Source organism: Triticum urartu, chromosome 3 (assembly GCF_003073215.2).
Source record: "Triticum urartu cultivar G1812 chromosome 3, Tu2.1, whole genome shotgun sequence".
In the NCBI taxonomy this organism is placed as follows: domain Eukaryota; kingdom Viridiplantae; phylum Streptophyta; class Magnoliopsida; order Poales; family Poaceae; genus Triticum; species Triticum urartu.
In genome coordinates this window covers 577,099,016-577,120,266 of record NC_053024.1, presented here as the reverse complement: position 1 = coordinate 577,120,266, position 21,251 = coordinate 577,099,016, and the positions used below count along the sequence as shown (strand labels likewise).

The window sequence follows — 21,251 nt, the reverse complement described above, 5'->3', positions numbered from 1 at the left end:
CAGTGCAGGTTAGGTATAGTTAGGTAGATTGCTAGCTAGGTGCCTGCGTAGTTCCAAACTCATCATATCACCTCTGCATACATACAAGTCGTCCATGGCGAAAACTTCAAGTCGCCGGCCGGCAGGTCGGTGTGGGACATATCACATATGTCGTGTACGTACGTGCTGGCCCAATCAATATCCATCCCTCTGGAGAAGAAAAGGCTATACTCCGTACGTGCAGGAAAAGTGGCAAGTTGAGTCTCCGTGATGCATCCAGTTACTATCTGCAAAAGGTAGAGTGATTAACGTGCTACTTTTTCTTTACCGACTAAAGGGCAATGCACTACAATGTACAATCCCACGTATCACTACATCAGTACGTACGTATACGTACGTACGTACGTGTCTTTAAGGTCCGTGCAGTTTCCGTTCAGGGTACTGGCCGGTCAATTGTTTCCTCGCCGAACCGTCACACACATGGCAGATGCATGATAGCTATACGTACGATATAACGCATTTCATGCATGTTTCAACTTTCAACAACAGGCGAGAGCTCTCGTTGGTTGTAGTTGCCGATATAAGGGGCAATCCATCATCCATACATACACCGACCTCTCTCCAACCAGCCCAATCCGCCCGGCCATAGCTTCCACTAGCATATTAAACCACCGGTGGGGAAGGGGGGAGCGTTCTGCCAACAAACTTAAGCTCGTCGACAATGGCCAAGAAGAAGCTGCCGCAGAGGCTCTTCTCCACCTTGCTCTCGCTCATCTTCCAGGGGAGGCCATGGCTCTCGAGCAGCAAGGGCGGTAGCACCGCCGCCGCGTTCCCGTCCACGCCGCTGCAGCGACAGCACCCTCCCATGGCGAATGACAGGCTCGCCGCCGCGCGGACCCTCGTCGTCGACGTCGACGGCGGCCTCCTCCGCTCGTCACCCTCCGGCCTCTTCCCCTACTTCATGCTCGTGGCGCTGGAGGCGGGAGGGTTCCTGCGAGGCGCCGTGCTCCTCCTCCTCTACCCTCTGCTCTGCTGCGTGGGCATCGGCGGCGTCCTGGCGCTGAGGGTCATGGCCATGGCGGCCTTCTGCGGCCTCCGGGAGAGCCGGTTCCGCGCCGGCCGCGCCGTGTTGCCAAAGTGGTTCATGGAGGACGTGGCCGCGGAAGCATTCGAGGCGATAAGAGGCGCCAAGAGGAGGGTCTGCGTGACGAATATGCCGAGGGTGATGGTGGAGGGGTTCCTGAGGGAATATCTCGGGGCGGACGTGGTAGTGGGGAGGCGGATGAAGGTGCTCTGTGGGTTCTACACCGGTCTCATGGAGGAGGAAGAGGTGGCGTTGGAGAAGAAGAAGATCATGCTGGAGAGTGATGCTGTGGGCCTCTCTGGCTCCTTGGAGTTTCTCCAACATCCTCTCTCACGATGTTGCAAGGTACTGCTGTACCATTATTACCTTGCATATGAAAATTTATTACATGCATTTTCTAAGTGTAACAAAATATGAAGCACATGCATGAATTTCTTTTCCGGTAGTGTTAAAAATCTGACGTCAAATTTTTAACATTACTAAAAAGGAAAGGACTCAACTACAAATCTGAAGTTAGATTTTTAAGCACGACAAATCAAACATTTTTTGGCCATTTATGTGTATGATAATGACAAATTGAGTTAAGCACGACAATTTTCTGGAAAAAAACTGAGACGGATTTGCCATGATTGCAGACTAGAATTGCCATCATTAGCAAACATACGTTGACCTAAAAAACCTTTGATTTGTTATGGTCAAAAATCTGATGTCAGATTTGTAATTGAGTCTTTCTTGTTTCTTGTCATACGTACATACAAAGTTTTTTTTGCCTGTATTAACGAGACTTCTTTCTCCATTAATTTATAAATTTAGCATGTGGCGTGATGGGTCTTAAGAACGTACGTTGTTTTACCGGAAGAACATTACATCTTTAGCTAGAGGTAGTACAAAATCATGCATACAAGGAGGTAAGTGCACACGATTCAGACATTTCATCTGTCAAAAACTCAAAATAGTAGGTGCCGTAAGTGATGCCCGTGCAAGCATTCATGCTTGATTTGCCCTTTCTGCTAGCTCCGATCGTGATAATTAAATTCCCGCCTGAACTGACAAAGTACTCCATGGAGCAGTAGTATGATACCTGTCACCCCTTCAATGAAACAGTTGGTCTCACGCACAAGTGGTTGCATAGTCACGGACGAGCCTAATCTTATTCATACTACATGCAAAAGTTGCCGCGCAAAGTAGCATCAAACGGTTGGGAATTATGTCCAACTCGTGCAAATTTATTCATTTTCTCATGTGTCGTCGTACTGTAGTTAGTTAGTATACGTAGTACTGTGTTACGTGCCGGAAACTTGTGACCCTTTACTTTGTGTATATGTACGCACGAGCAGGAGGTCTACCACGTGACGCAGGAGGACAAGGCCGGGTGGCAAGCGCTGCCAAGGGCCAAGTACCCGAAGGCCATGGTGTTCCACGACGGCCGGCTCGCGCTCCGGCCAACCGCCGGCAGCACGCTCGCCATGTTCATGTGGCTCCCTATCGGCGCCGCCCTGGGTGCCGCCCGTCTCGCCGTCGCGCTCACCGTGCCGTACAGGTACTCCACGCCCATCCTGGCGGCCACCGGCATGTCGTGGCGGCTCAAGGGGGAGCGGCCGGGTCCCCCGCCCGGCCACGGCCGCGGCCGCGGGCAGCTGTTCGTGTGCAACCACCGCACGCTCATCGACCCGGTGTACGTCTCGGTGGCGCTGGACCGGCAGGTGCGCGCCGTGTCCTACAGCCTCAGCCGGCTGTCGGAGCTCATCTCGCCGATCGGCCGCACCGTGCGGCTGACGCGCGACCGCGACAGCGACGGCCGCGCCATGGCGCGCCTCCTGGACCGCGGCGACCTCGTCGTCGTCTGCCCCGAGGGCACCACCTGCCGCGAGCCCTACCTGCTGCGGTTCAGCCCGCTGTTCGCCGAGCTCAGCGACGACGTTGTCCCGGTCGGCATCGCCGTCGAGACGTCCATGTTCTACGCGACGACGGCGGGCGGGTTCAAGTGCCTCGACCCGCTCTACTACATGGTGAACCCGAGGATGTGCTACACGGTGCAGTTCCTGGAGCGGGTGCGCACCACGGCGGCGATGGGGAGGGAGGTGCCCAGCACCGACTTGGCCAACCTCGTGCAGAGGAAGATGGGGGAGGCGCTCGGCTACGGATGCACCATGCTCACAAGGAAGGACAAGTACCTCATGCTCGCCGGCAACGATGGCGTCGTCAGAGCCAGCGACAAATGCTCTGCTCCTCCCGGAGGGAGAATAGCTCATTAGTTTGTTCAGTTAGGCATTTCTGGTCCTTTTTTTAATGTATTAACCTACTGTTAGGTTAGTTTGCCGCGTTTTTTTACTTTTCAGATGAATTCAGCCATCGATACAGCTACCCCTTTAGTATGGAGTTTGTCATAGTCTTTTTTTAGAAAGAATTTGCCATATATTTTCTATATTGAGTGTAGACATGTTGAGTACATGCTCGTATTTGGTTGCCTGCATACATCTCAATCTGACCCATGCGAAAAGAACTTGGTCCGCTTGGCTGCCTGCATTCAATATTGGAACTGCGTAGCACGAACCTTAAAACAACTCTGCATTTGTATCCTTGCGAACTCCCAAATCGGTAGTTTCCAGGAGCCAGGCTTGAGCAGGCCTGGGCTTGAGGGATGCAAAGGAGTGCACGTGGGTTGGTTTGCTGATGCAGCCTCGTTTTGTCTGATACGTGGGTGTACATGACGTTGCACATGGTCTATTCGTTTAACTCCTTTTTTTGGCAAATACGTAAAGCTTGTGTAACATTCATTGATAGCTAGGAGAAAAATTACAGAGAGACACATGGGAAAAAAAAAGGAGCACCACACAAGGTGTGGGAAAAACAAAGAGGGATACAACTCAGCACAAAATTCTCCTAGCTCTAACTCCAGCCGGCAAGGCAAAGAGACGAGATACAAAGGTATATGGGCCGCATCGTGACCAACGCCCACTACTAGGGAAAAGGCTAGCAGCAGCGCGGGTTTTAAACCTATCAGTAGCGCGGGGTGGTGCGTTACTGATAAGACGCTACAGCTAACGAATAGCAATAGCGTGCCTCCACCCACGCTACGGCTAAATCGACTTAGTAGCAGCGAGTTCCAGGAGGAGCGCTGCTGGTAATTAGTAGTAGCGCTTCTCTCTGCCCGCGCTGCTACTATTATTTCGTATTTTATTTCATGTTGTATTCGTACACCTTTACACAAATTTTCATACAACAGGAATTTACAAATTGTTTTTACATCATAATGAGTTATTACATCACGGGGTGAAAGAACCGTGTGGACTAGTTTCAAGTGGACGGACATCCACTTGAAACTAATCCGCGGTTCTTTCACCCAATGATATAATTGTTGGGGAACATTGCAGAAAAACAAAAATTTTCCTACGGTTTCACCAAGATCCATCTATGAATTCATCTAGCAACGAGTGATCGAATTGCATCTACATACCTTTGTAGATCACGCGCGGAAGCGTTCAAAGAACGGGGATGAGGAATTCGTACTCGACGTGATCCAAATACCGGAGATCCTAGCGCCGAACGGACGGCACCTCCGCGTTCAACACACGTATGGTCAGTGTGACGTCTCCTCCTTCTTGATCCAGCAACGGGGAAGGAGAGGTTGATGAAGATCCAGCAGCACGACGGCGTGTTGGTGGATGCAGGGGTCACCGCAGCAGGGCTTCGCCGTTCTACTGCGAGAGGGAGAGGTGTAGCAGGGGAGAGGGAGGTGCCAAGACTCAAGGGTGCGGCTGCCCCTCCCTCCCCCCTTTATATAGGCCCCCTAGGGGGTGCGCCGGCCCTAGGAGATGGGATCTCCTAGGGGGGGCGGCGGCCAAGGGGTGGAGTGCCCCCCAAGCCAGGTGGGGCGCCCCCCACCCTAGGATTCCCAACCCTAGGCGCATGGGGTGGGCCAAGGGGGGCGCACCAGCCCACTATGGGCTGGTTCCCCTCCCCACTTTAGCCCATGGGGCCCTCCGGGATGGGTGGCCCCACCCGGTGGACCCCCGGGACCCTTCCGGTGGTCCCGGTACAATACTGGTGACCCCCGAAACTCTCCTGATGGCCGAAACTGCACTTCCTATATATAATTCTTCACCTCCGGACCATTCTGGAACTCCTCGTGACGTCCGGGATCTCATCCGGGACTCCGAACAACTTTCGGGTTACTGCATATTTATATCTCTACAACCCTAGCGTCACCGAACCTTAAGTGTGTAGACCCTACGGGTTCGGGAGACATGTAGACATGACCGAGATGGCTCTCCAGTCAATAACCAACAGCGGGATCTGGATACCCATGTTGGCTCCCACATGCTCCTCGATGATCTCATCGGATAAACCACGATGTCGAGGATTCAAGCAACCCCGTATACAATTCCCTCTGTCAATCGGTACGTTACTTGCCCGAGATTCGATCGTCGGTATCCCAATACCTCGTTCAATCTCGTTACCGGCAAGTCACTTTACTCGTACCGTAATGCATGATCCCGTGACCAGACACTTGGTCACTTTGAGCTCATTATGATGATGCATTACAGAGTGGGCCCAGAGATACCTCTCCGTCATACGGAGTGACAAATCCCAGTCTTGATCCGTGTCAACCCAACAGACACTTTCGGAGATACCCGTAGTATACCTTTATAGTCACCCAGTTATGCTGTGACGTTTGGTACACCCAAAGCACTCCTACGGCATCCGGGAATTACACGATCTCATGGTCTAAGGAAAAGATACTTGACATTGGAAAAACTCTAGCAAACGAACTATACGATCTTGTGCTATGTTTAGGATTGGGTCTTGTCCATCACATCATTCTCCTAATGATGTGATCTCGTTATCAATGACATCCAATGTCCATAGTCAGGAAACCATGACTATCTGTTGATCAACGAGCTAGTTAACTAGAGGCTTACTAGGGACATGTTGGTGTCTATGTATTCACACATGTATTACGATTTCCGGATAACACAATTGTAGCATGAATAAAAGACAATTATCATGAACAAGGAAATATAATAATAATCCTTTTATTATTGCCTCTAGGGCATATTTCCAACAATAATAAATATCATCATCATCATATCATTAACAACTTATCATCATCATCATCATATCATTGGTCACTAGTCGTAATCACAAGTACTCCTGACATCTTCAACTCTAACACATTGTATCACATAATAAACATATTGTACCTCATAGGACCTACTACATTCTCTTAGGACCTACTATATTCTCTAAGGTAAAATAGCAAAAAACAAGATAGCCCCTCGCTCTCCATTATGGAGAATGCAGATTATCCTGTCTCCAATTCTTGCCTTTCGCTTAATGTTGCTTCCAAGAACCTCCTTACGAATGTCCAAACATTTTTTCCACTCTTTGATTAGCATGTGTTCACCGGTTTCAGAAATTCGATATGCACAGGTGAGATCCATAGGATGACCTGGCTGTAGGTTCAGAACTTCAAGGCGACCATTGTAATACATCAGATGAGGCACACAATCCATCGGGATTTTCTGTTGAAAAACATAGTAATAACTTCGTAGTTAGCAATGATGTACTAGTTTTAGAAGTATGCAAAAGATGCACGTATGTCGTAATAGTAAAATATCTTACCAGGGTATCTCCATAGAAGTTATCGTGGTTCAACACGTGCACTAGTGGCACATATTCACCATAATTTGGAGGAGTTCGATAATAGGTATTTTAATTCTCAAAAAAATTATAATAAGCAATCAGATGATTTTTCTCCTTATAAGTTAATTCGGAGCCATCAGTGTAGTGGGTTTTGTCTACCATCTTCTGCACATTCTTTGAAGATTCAAAATAAGCTGTCAACTATTTTGAAATAAACAATATAAATTAGTCAATAACTATGTTTGAGAAACTCACATTGTGGTAGAATCGGAAGCGTATCAACAAGGACCCAAATGTCCATATTGTCTTGCTCGATGTCAGGATGACCAAGATCCATGGTGACAATCATACCCTCATAAAAACCATACATTTTGCAAAGTGCTTCCCAATTTTGACAACCAAAATGGGTTACGCTCTGAGAATTATACAGATTTACTTCAAAATCGATATCATGATGGGTCCTTAGGTGTATTTTCTTTGTTTGGAAATTTTCATGGTCTTCAAAACCCATCCTCTCCAAGACATAGCGTCTTGCATGGCATGGGATAAGCTAGCCGAATTGTAAAAGATGAAAATTAGATGTTGAAATAGTTGAAGTCATGCTTAATTATGAAAAAAAACACTTGTCGTTGTTGCGTACTGTTTCAACATCGAAGGTCTCCTCGAGCTTAATGCTGAAGCGCCGATCTTCACCCAGCTCAACGAACCTGTCGCACATACCTCGATCATCGTGGCACCAGCTACACTCCCCCGGGAGACTGTCATCGTCCGAGTACGACATTTCCTACGTTCATAATTCAAAGATTAAACTTGTACAATTAAATATATGTACTAAAAAACCTAAATTAGATCATTATTTTTCAAAGAAAATCCAGGCCACTCGATCGAGCGCCTGAAAAATCCGGCATGACCTTTGCTAAAAAAGGACATATCGAGCGCCTGAAATTTGCCGGAACGGAAATTAATCAACACTCCGGCGAAACATAGGCCACTCGGAGGTGTAACCAAAACATGAAATAATTGCTTAAACTAAAAAATAACACCAAATATGGCATGTTCAACTAGTTCTATTAATTCAACTAGTTCTTACTAAATATAAACTTAGTATAAAAAGAAAAAAACTAGTTCTTTCTAAAAATGAAGTAGTTCAACTAGTTATTAATTTACTTACTATACTAGTTCAACTAAAACTTAACTAGTTCTATTAATTCAACTAGTTCTTACTAAATATAAACTTACTATAAATAGAAAGAAACTAGCACATCTACTACTAATTAACATCTAACTACTACATCTACTACTAATTAACATGTACTACTGCTAATTATACAACTAGTTTACCATCACTACCAGTAATTAATATCCACTACTTCCAAAAATCATTATCTATGAACCCTAAACTAACATCTACTACTACTAAAATCATCTACTAACTAAGCAAAGAGAGAGGGGGTTGGGGAGGGGTGGGGGCTTACAGAGGGAGAGACGGTGGCGGGGAGGTGCTCGGCGACGGAGGGGCGGCGAGGGCGGGCTCGGGATCGGGAGGGCGGCGGTCCTGGGCGGCGGGCTCGGCGGGCTCGGTCGAGGGCGGCGACAGTGTGGTCGAGAGCGGTAGCGGTGAGGTTGAGGGCGGGCGGCGGCGGCGGCGGTGAGGGCACAGGCGTGCTCGGGCTCGGGCGGCGGCGACAGGGAGTAGGGGAACAGGCCGGTGGGGGGGAAAGGAGGACTTAGCGAAATTTTGATGCGGGGGGTGGTTAACTCAAACTAGCAGTAGCGCACGTACAGAAAACGCGCTATAGCTAACTTATCTACAACGCGTTTTGGGAAAAACCGCTACTGCTAATGGAAGCAGTTATTTCTTTTGTTTAGTAAAAACATCAAAAATATACATTGGTCATCATTGATCTTTTTGTGTATAATCTAAATAGTCAACATGAATCCTCACTGTACCTGTATAGGTACAGGCGAGGATTCATATTGCAACCACAAATCATACACATATAGTTCAATGAAGACCAAGTGCTCGAGATAGGTTGAGAAGCAACATATTTAAGGAGGTAAACACCTTGTTCGCTTAGCAGTATGGGACTAAACTTAATTAGTTGCGGTCATACTTACCAGCAGCGAGTTTTGAGCAAAACCGCTGCTACTAAGTTCTTTAGCAGTAGCGCGTCCACAGGAAGGGCGCTACTACTATATCTAGCCTGGAGGCAACACCGTGGCAATTATAGTAGTAGCGCTCTTTTCACCTAGAGCGCTACTGCTACTCAGTCATTAGCAGCGCTCTTTTCTAAAGCTCGTTGCTGCTAATTAGCAGTAGCGTCTGTTTTTAGACCGCGCTGCTGCTAAGATTCTGTGTATAAGGTTTTCCCTAGTAGTGGCCGGGCACCATCATCGCACGGCCACAACTCCAGGAAAAACCAGATCAAAGTACCACCCACCCAAGCACCTAGAGGATCGGCAAGTGAGGTGCGGGACTTGGCCGGACTAGAAGTAGAAGCCATGAAGAGAGCGCCATTGAGGCCGTACATAGCGCCCCAGATGCCCACGCCAAGAGTAGCAACTCGAACTAGCAAGGCATCCGAAGTCTTTGAATCCAACACCGAACACACCATGAGCAACAAGACAACGCCTTCATGAAGGATACAATGCCAAGACGCTGCCGCTGTCCGATCTAGTGAACTAGATCTAGGGTTTCCCCCTATACTCGCTTTGGGGGCGGAAAAGAGGCCATGGCAGCACCTTCAAGAAGGGGACGACATCCATAGGTGCCGCTGCCGCCAGCATCAGCAAGCCGAGCAAAGCTTTTTCCCCGGCCAAAGTCCGCACAATCCCAAAGGCTATTGAATAGGATTCAAATACAGGGAAACCAAAGCAGGCCGAGACCACAACCACTGGAAGAACAGTCGCACCCATCACTAGAAAGATGACAATGAGCGCCGCTAGATGCTCCACCACAGACAACCACCACAGGACAGATCGAGCACCACCCACATCACACCACAGCCGGCTCAAGGGGAGAGGCATGGTTCGGAGCTAGGATCGAGGCTCCGCTGCCGGGAGAACGCCGGACAGCCTGAGGCCAGGGGGTCATCAGCCCCACTGCGGCTAGCCAGAGAGGAGGCACGGCCAAGACAAGGTCCTACCGCCGGGAGGATGCCGGACAGCCAGGGCCAGGTGGGTGGCCGGGCGAGGTGGAGCGCAAGGGTGCGTGTGGGAGGAGGGGGACGCGTGAAAGTCCAATCATGCCCTTAATCGTATTTTGATGTTGATGATAATATACACATAGGGGACTAACAATGTTTGTCAAGTATATCTCAGGTTTACTCCCCTCGGGGCCGTGTGTGTGGATCATGACCACGAAAATATTTATCTTGCTCAAGAATGAAGAAAAAAGTCTACTGGCTTAGGCCCTTTATGTTTGTTCTTGAGTATAGGGATCCCGCACTATTAAGAGGGGAACATGGGGTCTCACGAAAGTATTGGTCAAGTGATCTTCTTAAAACACTCATCATCTGAACCCTATCTCTATCGGACGACCGACACATGTCGGACGACCGGTATCCATCGGACGTTCGGTACTTCCTATACAGAGCCAAAACATCGAATTTTTGACCTTCACTTTTAAATCCGGCCTGTCCCTAACAGAGCCAAAACATTGGACTTCCGGTCTCTGTCGGACGTCCGGTGCCTCAGACGACCAACATTCTCCAGAAATATGTTATTCACTTACCCAAGCCAAAACGTCGGATGACCGGTCCTTTACGGACATCTAGTACCATCCAAACAAAGTACATATGTTGGATGTTCGGTACCTGCCGAGGCCTCGGACGTCCGACAACTGCTGCACTCACATGGCTCCAACGGGCACTTATTGTGGGAGACTATATATACCTCTCACCCATTTCGTGAGAGGGTTGGCCATTCACTTTGAACATCCCCAAGAACACATTTCACTCTCTCTCACACACACTCATACACCAGATCCCTAAGGGATTAGAGAGCATTTGAGAGAAGTTGTCCACTCAAGTGATAGATCCACTCCTTCCCCCACTTTGCACCAAAGGAATTCATGATTTAATAAAGCCTTGAGCTTTCCCCCATTGTTCTTGTTACTATTGGAGATTGGAGACTCCTAGGCGGTAGGAGTTCTTCGGTGAGGAATCAAATCATTGTGATTACCCCCGAAAAGTTTGTGAGGGTTTGGAGACCACCCCAAGGTCTACGACTAGTGGTTTAGAATCACTGTCGTGGTGATATGTCAAAGAGAGAATAGGGCGAGTCTTCGTGGCATTGGTGTGCCTTCGTGGTAACATCCACCTCTCTAAACGGTGACGTAGCTTCCCTCCAAGGAAGTGAACATTGGCATACATCATCGTCTCTCAAAGTTGCGGTTATTCCTAACCCTAACTCCCTATTTGTGGTTACTTGTGTCTTAGTCTTTACTTGTCATATATTGTGCTTGTTTACTCATATACTTGAGGTACTTCTTCACGTTGCTTAGCGCTTAGTATCATTCTTGCAATTGTTAGGCCCACCTTTATATTCCGCATTATTGCCTAAAATTGCTGAGTAACAATTAAAATTTGTAATTGTACCTATTCACTGAAATATGCCCTAGAGGCAATAATAAAGTTATTATTTATTTCCTTATATCATGATAAATGTTTATTATTCATGCTAGAATTGTATTAACTGGAAACATAATACATGTGTGAATACATAGACAAACAGAGTGTCACTAGTATGCCTTTACTTGACTAGCTTGTTGATCAAAGATGGTTATGTTTCCTAACCATAGACATGAGTTGTCATTTGATTAACGGGATCACATCATTAGGAGAATGATGTGATTGACTTGACCCATTCCGTTAGCTTAGCACTTGATCGTTTAGTTTGTTGCTATTGCTTTCTTCATGACTTATACATATTCCTATGACTATGAGATTATGCAACTCCCGTTTACCGGAGGAACACTTTGTGTGCCAACAAACGTCACAACGTAACTGGGTGATTATAAATGTGCTCTACAGGTGTCTCCGAAGGTACTTGTTGGGTTTGCGTATTTCGAGATTAGGATTTGTCACTCCGATTGTTGGAGAGGTATCTCTGGGCCCACTCAGTAATGCACATCACTTAAGCCTTGCAAGCATTGCAACTAATGAGTTAGTTGCGGGATAATGTATTACGGAACGAGTAAAGAGACTTGTCGGTAACGAGATTTAACTAGGTATTGAGATACTGACGATCGAATCTCGGGGAAGTAACATACCGATGACAAAGGGAACAACGTATGTTGTTATGCGGTTTGACCAAAAAAGATCTTCGTAGAATATGTGGGAGCCAATATGAGCATCCAGGTTCCGCTATTGGTTATTGACCGGAAACGTGTCTCAGTAATGTCAACATAGTTCTCGAACCCGTAGGGTCCGCACGCTTAAAGTTTCGATGACAGTTATATTATGAGTTTATATGTTTTGATGTACCGAAGATTGTTCGGAGTCCCGGATGTGATCACAGACATAATGAGGAGTCTCGAAATGGTCGAGACATGAAGATTGATATATTGGACGACTATATTCGGACACCGGAATGGTTCCGGTGGTTATCAGATATATACCGGAGTACCGGGGGGGGGGGGTTACCCGACCCCCTGGAGGTTATTGGGCCTCATGGGCCCAATTGGTGGAAGAGGAGAGGCGGCCAAGGGGCAGCCCCCAAGTCGAAACTGGACAAGGAGGGGGGCGCCCCCCCCCCTTTCCTTTCCCTCTATCTCCTTCCCTCTCCTCTCCTAATCCAACAAGGAAAGGAAGGGAGTCCTACTCCCGGTGGGAGTAGGACTCCTCCTGGCGCGCCCCTCCTGGCCGGCTGCCTCCCCCCTTGCTCCTTTATATATGGGGGCAGGGGGCACCCTAGAGAAACAACAATTGATCTGTTGATCTTTTAGCCGTGTGCGGTGCCCCCTCCACCATAGTCCACCTCGATAATACTGTAGCGGTGCTTAGGCGAAGCCCTGCGTCGGTAGAACATCATCGTCGTCACCACGCCGTCGTGCTGACGAAACTCTCCCTCAACACTCGGCTGGATCGGAGTTCGAGGGACGTCATCGGGCTGAACGTGTGTTGAACTCGGAGGTGCCGTGCGTTCGGTACTTGATCGGTCAGATCGTGAAGACGTACGACTACATCAACCGCGTTGTGCTAACGCTTCCGCTTTCGGTCTACGAGGGTACGTGGACAAACTCTCCCCTCTCGTTGCTATGCATCACCATGATCTTGCGTGTGCGTAGGATTTTTTTTGAAATTACTACGTTACCCAACAGTGGCATCCGAGCCAGGTTTTATGCGTTGATGTATTATGCACGAGTAGAACACAAGTGAGTTGTGGGCGATATAAGTCATACTGCTTACCAGCATGTCACACTTTGGTTCGGCGGTATTGTTGGATGAAGCGGCCCGGACCGACATTACGCGTACGCTTACGCGAAACTGGTTTTACCGCCGTGCTATGCACACAGGTGAATAGAGGGTGTCAGTTTCTCCAACTTTAGTTGAACCGAGTGTGGCTACGCCCGGTCCTTGAGAAGGTTAAAATAGCACTAACTTGACAAACTATCGTTGTGGTTTTGATGTGTATGTAAGAACAGTTCTTGCTCAGCCCGTAGCAGCCACGTAAAACTTGCAACAACAAAGTAGAGGACTGCTAACTTGTTTTTGCAGGGCATGTTGTGATGTGATATGGTCAAGACGTGATGAGATATAAGTTGTTGTATAAGATGATCATGTTTTGTTGAAGTTATCGGTAACTGGCAGAAGCCTTATGGTTGTCTCTTTATTGCATAAGATGCAAGCGCCAAATAATTGCTTTACTTTATCGCTATGCGATAACAATAGTTGCAAGAGCAATAGTTGGCGAGACGACGATGTGACAACACATTGATATAGATCAAGATGATGGAGATCATGGTGTCATGCCGGTGACGATGGAAATCATGACGATGCTTTGGAGATGGAGATCAAAGGCACAAGATGATGATGGCCATATCATGTCACATATTTTGATTGCATGTGATGTTTATCTTTTATACATCTTATTTTGGTTAGTTCGACGGTAGCTTTATAAGATGATCTCTCACTAATTATCAAGGTACAAGTGTTCTCCCTGAGTATGCACCGTTGTGAAAGTTCTTCGTACTGAGACACCACGTGATGATCGAGTGTGATAGGCTCTACGTTCAAATGCAACGGGTGCAAAACAGTTGCACACACGGAATACTCAGGTTAAACTTGACGAGCCTAGCATATAACAGATATGGCCTCGGAACACTGACACCGAAAGGTCGAGCGTGAATCATATAGTAGATATGATCAACATAGTGATGTTCACCATTAAAACTACTCCATCTCACGTGATGATCGGACATGGTTTAGTTGATATGGATCACGTGATCACTCATAGGATTAGAGGGATGTCTATCTAAGTGGGAGTTCTTAAGTAATATGATTAATTGAACTTAAATTTATCATGAACTTAGTCCTGGTAGTATTAGCATATCTATGTTGTAGATCAATAGCTCGCGTTTACCTGCCCTGTTTTATTTTTGACTAGGACATATGCCCGTGCGTTGCAACGGGAGAAAAAATTAACGTTGTGTGAGCAAAACTCATTCGCATTGTCCACATAAAAAAACTTGGTAGGTAGGTGCCCACCGTCTTTTTTTTCTCGAAACACTGACATTATCCATCCATCTGTCTAAAAAGTGAAAACATGAAATACTTCCTCCCTTTTTAAATATAAGCCTTCTTAGATATTTCAATACGGACTACATGCAAATATATGAACATACGAATATATATAGATATATTTTAGAACGTAGGTTCATTCATTTTACTTCGTATATAGTTCATATTTAAATTTTTAAGAAGACTTATATTTAAGAACGAAGGGGGTATATGTTTTAAAAAGATATGAATATGGTCATATTCTGCATGCAACGACCCAACCCCCGATGCCTATATGGAATTATGAATCATCACATGTAAGATAGAAGCTCAGAAAAATTTCTATGTATATTACACGATTCCACAAAAAAAGAATCCACCATCTCACCACCATCACCAAAATCACCAAGGGGGGAGGAGTCCTCACAGACACCTACTCAGGCAAAGAAAACGGAACAAAAAAATCGCTCACTCTTCCCCTCGGCCACCCAGCCTGTGTGGACTCCAAATATGAAAATGGAGGGTGCCACAGGCATACACGCACTCTTCATTTACTGCATGGCAACCGACATCGACACACACAGGAAATTAGCACCGTCGGCTAACGGCTCTATAACATCCCTTCATCCTTGTATGATCCATCTCGATCTACTCATCTTCTCTAGTTCGCCTCCTCACTTGTGTCACACCTCTCATGCCCCCCGCCCGGAGCCTCCCAGCGATGCGTCGTGATGGCTCATGCTGCCACCGCCGGCTCATGCCTCCCTTGACGTCCTCCTCCTCCTTCTTCAGTCAAGGGACTCGTCACACCAATATTGGAACTCATTTCCTGACTTCATCAAAAGGTTAGGTAAGACAAATATCTGCTGGGTGATCGACACATGGAGGAAAGACCAAAAGGAAAAAAATCGAAGTATTCAGTTCAACCATCAATTCGCAAAATCACTATGCCAGTAATAAGTTTATTTTTACAAAAATATATTTCTATTACTCAATGATTGTTACATCATTAACTAATAAAGGTACATGCTATTTAGGTGGATTATCCAACAAAATTCAAGGAGAAGTAAATTTGGTTTCCCTAGCAAGCTCATGGGCCACAAGATTTGCTTCCCAAGAGAAATGTTCAACCTTCAAAAAAAAATCTTGAACAACTCTTTGTGCATATGGTAGCATTCCTCACGAATCAAGTTAGTACCTTGAATGAAGTCACTCTTCTTCGTCCAAAAAGTCATTGTCTTGACTGCTACTATCTGTGTTGGCCACAACATCGGTTTGAACCTACATACTTTCACGTGGTTAGCCACAAAATGAAACATATGACCACATTATGTAAATAGATAAGTGTGTGTCAAAACTGAAAAATCAACTACACCTAGTTGACCAAGAATTAATCCACAAGATGCAATATATGTAACTAATTTAGGTATAGTAGTAAATCAATCCCATTTGATTCATTCTTTATTCGCTACTATGAAAGTACCGCAGACCCCTTGTAGACTACAAAATTTGTATTAGTAGTATACAACAGTAACATGAACACAAAAATTGACAACCTCCCAAGCCCTGAAGAGTCACTTCAGAACAACTTTTTCAAATAGCAATTTCTAGTATGCATTGAGTAGGATTATCTTAAGAAGTACTCCACCTCATGTCTTCTTCCTATAAGTCCCACAAAATGGCAACAAACAGGTAGATTCTTTAAAAGAGAGGATCCATAGGGCCATTGAGTGCAGCTTCAGGTCAGTTTTGAAACTGAACGTGGTTTGAGCAAATTTATCATCTTTTTAAATCTGCTTTAGCTTACCATTTGTAACGAATATAGTTCACCAGAATTTAACACTACACGGGAACTAAACTGAGCGAGAGTTTTTGTATCTAAAGCGTACCTGATGCCGTGAGCTCTCAATTGTACTGCATTAAATGTAGAGTCACAAATGTCAGGCATAAACTGGTTGGTCTCTCATCAAGCAACAACTGATAAAACCAGGCTATTTGCAACTTGACAACATACAGGCAGAGTCACACAAACAGACTTCCGCTTGATATATATATCACCTTGTCTCCGGAATAATCTATCAACTTCTGTTTCACCTGGATCGGATTGGCTTCAATTCAGATTGCATTGTTCTGGATAATCCCCACGAAATCAAATGAACAGTGGACCCTTGCCTACTCTTCGGCCATCAACACGGACAGCTTGGAACATCATGTACACTTGTTTTAGGTGCAAATCCGGCATCAGATACACTTGTTTTTTCATTCTGAATATCTAAATAGTAGTAAGAGTTGGATCTGAAAATTCCCAGTCTGTCATAGCATAACATCAAACAGGATGTGGGCGGAGTACTTTCGCCGATGCTAATCACCGCTCCTGCCTCAAACACCTGCACATGTGGCCAAAGAAGAATCGGAGAGATAAGATGACACAAAGCAGAGAGCATGAGGACAAGAGGAGGAGATGTGATATTCAGCCACAGGCACCCCGAGCCCCGTCAACAGGCGTACACCGTAGGCTCTGAGGCCGCCGCCCCGCGCCACATCAACTTGGTCGGGAGGAGCAGGACCAGGACGTCTGCGCGTCCCCTTTGAGCCGGTGGCCAATCCGGCATAGTCTGTAGCCCCTGAACCGAAGCAGAGTGGCCGCACACGTGCCGATTCGTCGTGGCCGCCGATGCCGCTCGCCGGACCCCAAAGGAGGAGGCGTGTGGGCGGACGGTCGGGCGAGACGTGGCCGCCCGCGTGCGGAGCATCATGAGGAGCATGTGGTCTGTGGCGCCGCGGTGGTGGGTAGAGCGCGCCGGAGAGGGAGAGGAGGAAGACGGTAGCACGCCGGCGCCGGTGAAATAGGGGAGAGGAGGATGGGGGCATGGCGGCGGGGCAGAGGGAACCCTCGTCTTCTCGTCCGCGATAGCGATGTCAACCACGGGGCTGCATATGAGACTTTTTTTTTCACTTATTATTATGGTCGGCTTATAGTGGACGGCGGGTTTATTTCCATAATACTTAAGGACTTTTTTGCAAAAGTTACGCGACGGTGAATCCGAAGACTCAATCCGTGCTTTATTATTAGAGAGAGATATGTTCCTAGAAAAAACTAAGTTGAAAGATGTTAGTAGCAATGATGCGGATTGGATCCGTGATCTGAGGTTTATCCTCATTGCTGCATAGAAGAATTATGTCCTTGATGCACCGCTAGGTGACAAACCTATTGCAGGAGTAGATGTAGATGTTATGAATGTTTGGCTAGCTCAATATGATGACTACTTGATAGTTTAGTGCACCATGCTTAAACGGCTTAGAATCGGGACTTCAAAGACGTTTTAAACGTCATGGATCATATGAGATGTTCCAGGAATTGAAGTTAATATTTCAAGTAAATACCCGAGTTGAGATATATGAAGTCTCCAACAAGTTCTATAGCTAAAACATGGAGGAGAATAGCTCAAGCAGTGAGCATGTGCTCAGATTGTCTGGGTACTACAATCGCTTGAATCAAGTGGGAGTTAATCTTCCAGATAAAATAGTGATTGACAGAATTCTCTAGTCACCATCACCAAGTTAGTAGAACTTCGTGATGAACTATAATATGCAAGGGATAACGGAAACGATTCCCAAGCTCTTCCTGATGCTGAAATCGACGAAGGTAGAAATCAAAAAAAGCATCAAGTGTTGATGGTAAACAAAACCACTAGTTTCAAGTAAAGGGATAAAGAGAAGAAAGGGGAACTTCAAGAAGAACCGCAAGCAAGTTGCTGCTCAAGTGAAAAAACCCAAGTCTGGACCTAAGCCTGAAACTGAGTGCTTCTACTGCAAAGGGACTGGTCACTGGAAGCGGAACTACCCCAAGTAATTGGCGGATAAGAAGGATGGCAAAGTGAACATATGTATATTTGATATACATGTTATTGATGTGTACTTTACTAGTGTTTATAGCAACCCCTCAGTATTTGATACTAGTTCAGTTGCTAAGAATAGTAACTCGAAACGGGAGTTACAGAATGAACAGAGACTAGTTAAGGGTGAAGTGACGATGTGTATTGGAAATGGTTCCAAGATTGATATGATCATCATCGCACACTCCCTATACTTTCGGGATTAGTGTTAAACCTAAAAAAATGTTATTTAGTGTTTGCGTTGAGCATGAATATGATTGGATCATGTTTATTGCAATACGGTTATTCATGTAAGTTAGAGAATAATTGTTGTTCTGTTTACATGAATAAAACCTTCTATAGTCATACACCCAATGAAAATAGTTTGTTGGATCTCGATCGTGGTGATACACATTTTCATAATATTGAAGCCAAAAGATGCAATGTTAATAATGATAGTACAACTTATTTGTGGCACTTCCGTTTAGCTTATATTGATGTAAAGTGCATGAAGAAAATCCATACTGATGGGCTTTTGGAATCACTTGATTATGAATCAGTTGATGCTTGCGAACCATGCCTCATGGGCAAGATGACTAAGACTCCGTTCTCTGGAACAATGGAGCGAGCAACAGATTTGTTGGAAATCATACATACTGATGTATGTGGTCCGATGAATATTGAGGCTCGCGGCATGTATCATTATTTTCTGATCTTCACAGATGATTTGAGCAGATATGAGTATATCTACTTGATGAAACACAAGTCTGAAACATTTAAAAAGTTCAAAGAATTTTAGAGTGAAGTGCAGAATCATCGTAACAAAAATAAAAGTTTCTACGATATGATCGCAGAAGTAAAATATTTGAGTTACGAGTTTGGCCTTCAGTTAAAACAATGTGAAATAGTTTCACTACTCACGCCACCTGGAACACCACAGTGTAATGGTGTGTCCGAACATCATAACCGTACTTTATTAGATATGGTGCGATCTATGATGTCTCTTACCAATTTACCACTATCGTTTTGGGATTATGCATTAGAGACAGCTACATTCACGTTAAATAGGGCACCATCTAAATCCGTTGAGACGACATCGTATGAACTATGGTTTGGCAAGAAACCTAAGCCGTCGTTTCTTAAAGTTTGAGGTTGCAATGCTTATGTGAAAAAGTTTCAACCTGATAAGCTGAAACCCAAATCGGAGAAGTGTGTTTTCATAGGATACCCAAAAGAAAATGTTGGGTACACCTTTTATCACAGATCCGAAGGCAAGATATTCATTGCTGAGAATGGATCCTTTCTAGAGAAGGAGTTTCTCTTGAAAGAAGTGAGTGGGAGTAAAGTAGAACTTGATGAGGTAACTGTACCTGCTCCCTTATTGGAAAGTAGTTCATCACAAAAATCTGTTCCTGTGACTACTACACCAATTAGTGAGGAAGCTAATGATGATGATCATGTAACTTCAGATCAAGTTACTACCGAACCCTGTAAATAAACCAGAGTGAGATCCGCACCAGAGTGGTACGGTAATCCTTTTCTGGAGGTCATGTTACTTGACCATGGCGAACCTACGAATTATGAGAAAGCGATGATGAGTCCAGATTCCGCGAAATGGCTTGAGGCCATGAAATCTGAGATGAGATCCATGTATAAGAATAAAGTATGGACTTTTATTGGCTTGCCCAAAGATCGGCGAGCCATTGAGGTTAAATGGATCTTCAAGAGGAAGACGGACGCTGATAGTAGTGTTACTATCTACAAAGCTAGAATTGTCGCAAAAGGTTTTCGACAAGTTCAAGGTGTTGACTACGATGAGAGTTTCTCACTCGTATCTATGCTTAAGTCTGTCCGAATCATGTTAGCAATTGCCACATTTTATGAAATCTGGCAAATGGATAAACAAAACTACATTCCTTAATGGATTTATTAAAGAAGAGTTGTATATGATGCAACAAGAAAGTTTTGTCAATCCTAAAGGTGCTAACAAAATATGCAAGCTCCAGCGATCCATCTATGGACTGGTGCAAGCATCTCGGAGTTGGAATATACGCTTTGATAAGTTGATCAAAGCATATAGTTTTATACAGACTTGCGGTGAAGCCTGTATTTACAAGAAAGTGAGTGGGAGCACTACACATTTCTGATAAGTATATGTGAATGACATATTGTTGATCGGAAGATAATGTAGAATTATTCTGCAAAGCATAAAGGAGTGTTTGAAAGGAGTTTTTCAAAGAAAGACCTCGGTGAAGCTGCTTACATATTGAGCATCAAGATCTATAGAGATAGATCAAGACGCTTGATAAGTTTTTCAATGAGTACATACCTTGACAAAATTTTGAAGTAGTTCAAAATGGAATAGTCAAAAAAAGAGTTCTTGCATGTGTTACAAGGTGTGAAACTGAGTAAGACTCAAAGCCCGACCACGGCAGAAGATAGAAAGAGAATGAAAGTCATTCCCTATGCCTTGGCCATAGATTCTATAAAATATGCCATGCTGTGTACCAGATCTATTGTATGCCCTACACTGATTATGGCAAGGGAGTACAATAGTGATCTAGGAGTAGATCACTGGACAGCGGTCAAAATTATCCTTAGTGGAATAAGGATATGTTTCTCGATTATGGAGGTGACAAAAAAAGGTTCGTCGTAAAGGGTTACGTCGATGCAAATTTTGACATTGATCCAGATGACTCTAAATCTCAATCTGGATACATATTGAAAGTGGGAGCAATTAGCTAGAGTAGTTCCGTGCAGAGCATTGTTGACATAGAAATTTGCAAAATACTTACGGATCTGAATGTGGCAGACCCGTTGACTAAATTTCTCTCACAAGCAAAACATGATCACACCTTAGTACTCTTTGGGTGTTAATCACATAGCGATGTGAACTACATTATTGACTCTAGTAAACCCTTTGGGTGTTGGTCACATGTAGATGTG

At 45.4% G+C, this 21,251-nt stretch overlaps 1 protein-coding gene and 1 long non-coding RNA gene across 2 annotated transcripts; one reads left to right on the top strand and one right to left on the bottom strand.

The window, feature by feature from the left end:
* The first annotated feature begins 574 nt into the window (after positions 1 to 574).
* LOC125545115 (probable glycerol-3-phosphate acyltransferase 3) lies at positions 575 to 3,532 on the top strand. The gene is made up of 2 exons (XM_048708984.1): positions 575 to 1,408; positions 2,401 to 3,532. The coding sequence occupies exons 1-2, from the start codon at positions 701 to 703 to the stop codon at positions 3,316 to 3,318; spliced, it is 1,626 nt and encodes a 541-aa protein (XP_048564941.1). The 5' UTR covers positions 575 to 700; the 3' UTR covers positions 3,319 to 3,532.
* An 11,223-nt stretch (positions 3,533 to 14,755) lies between these two features.
* Positions 14,756 to 17,386, bottom strand: LOC125545114. The gene is made up of 3 exons (XR_007299901.1): positions 16,320 to 17,386; positions 15,629 to 15,711; positions 14,756 to 15,259 (listed from the first exon to the last, which is right to left on the bottom strand). It is a non-coding gene; the product is annotated as an uncharacterized LOC125545114 (long non-coding RNA).
* Positions 17,387 to 21,251: the final 3,865 nt, after the last annotated feature.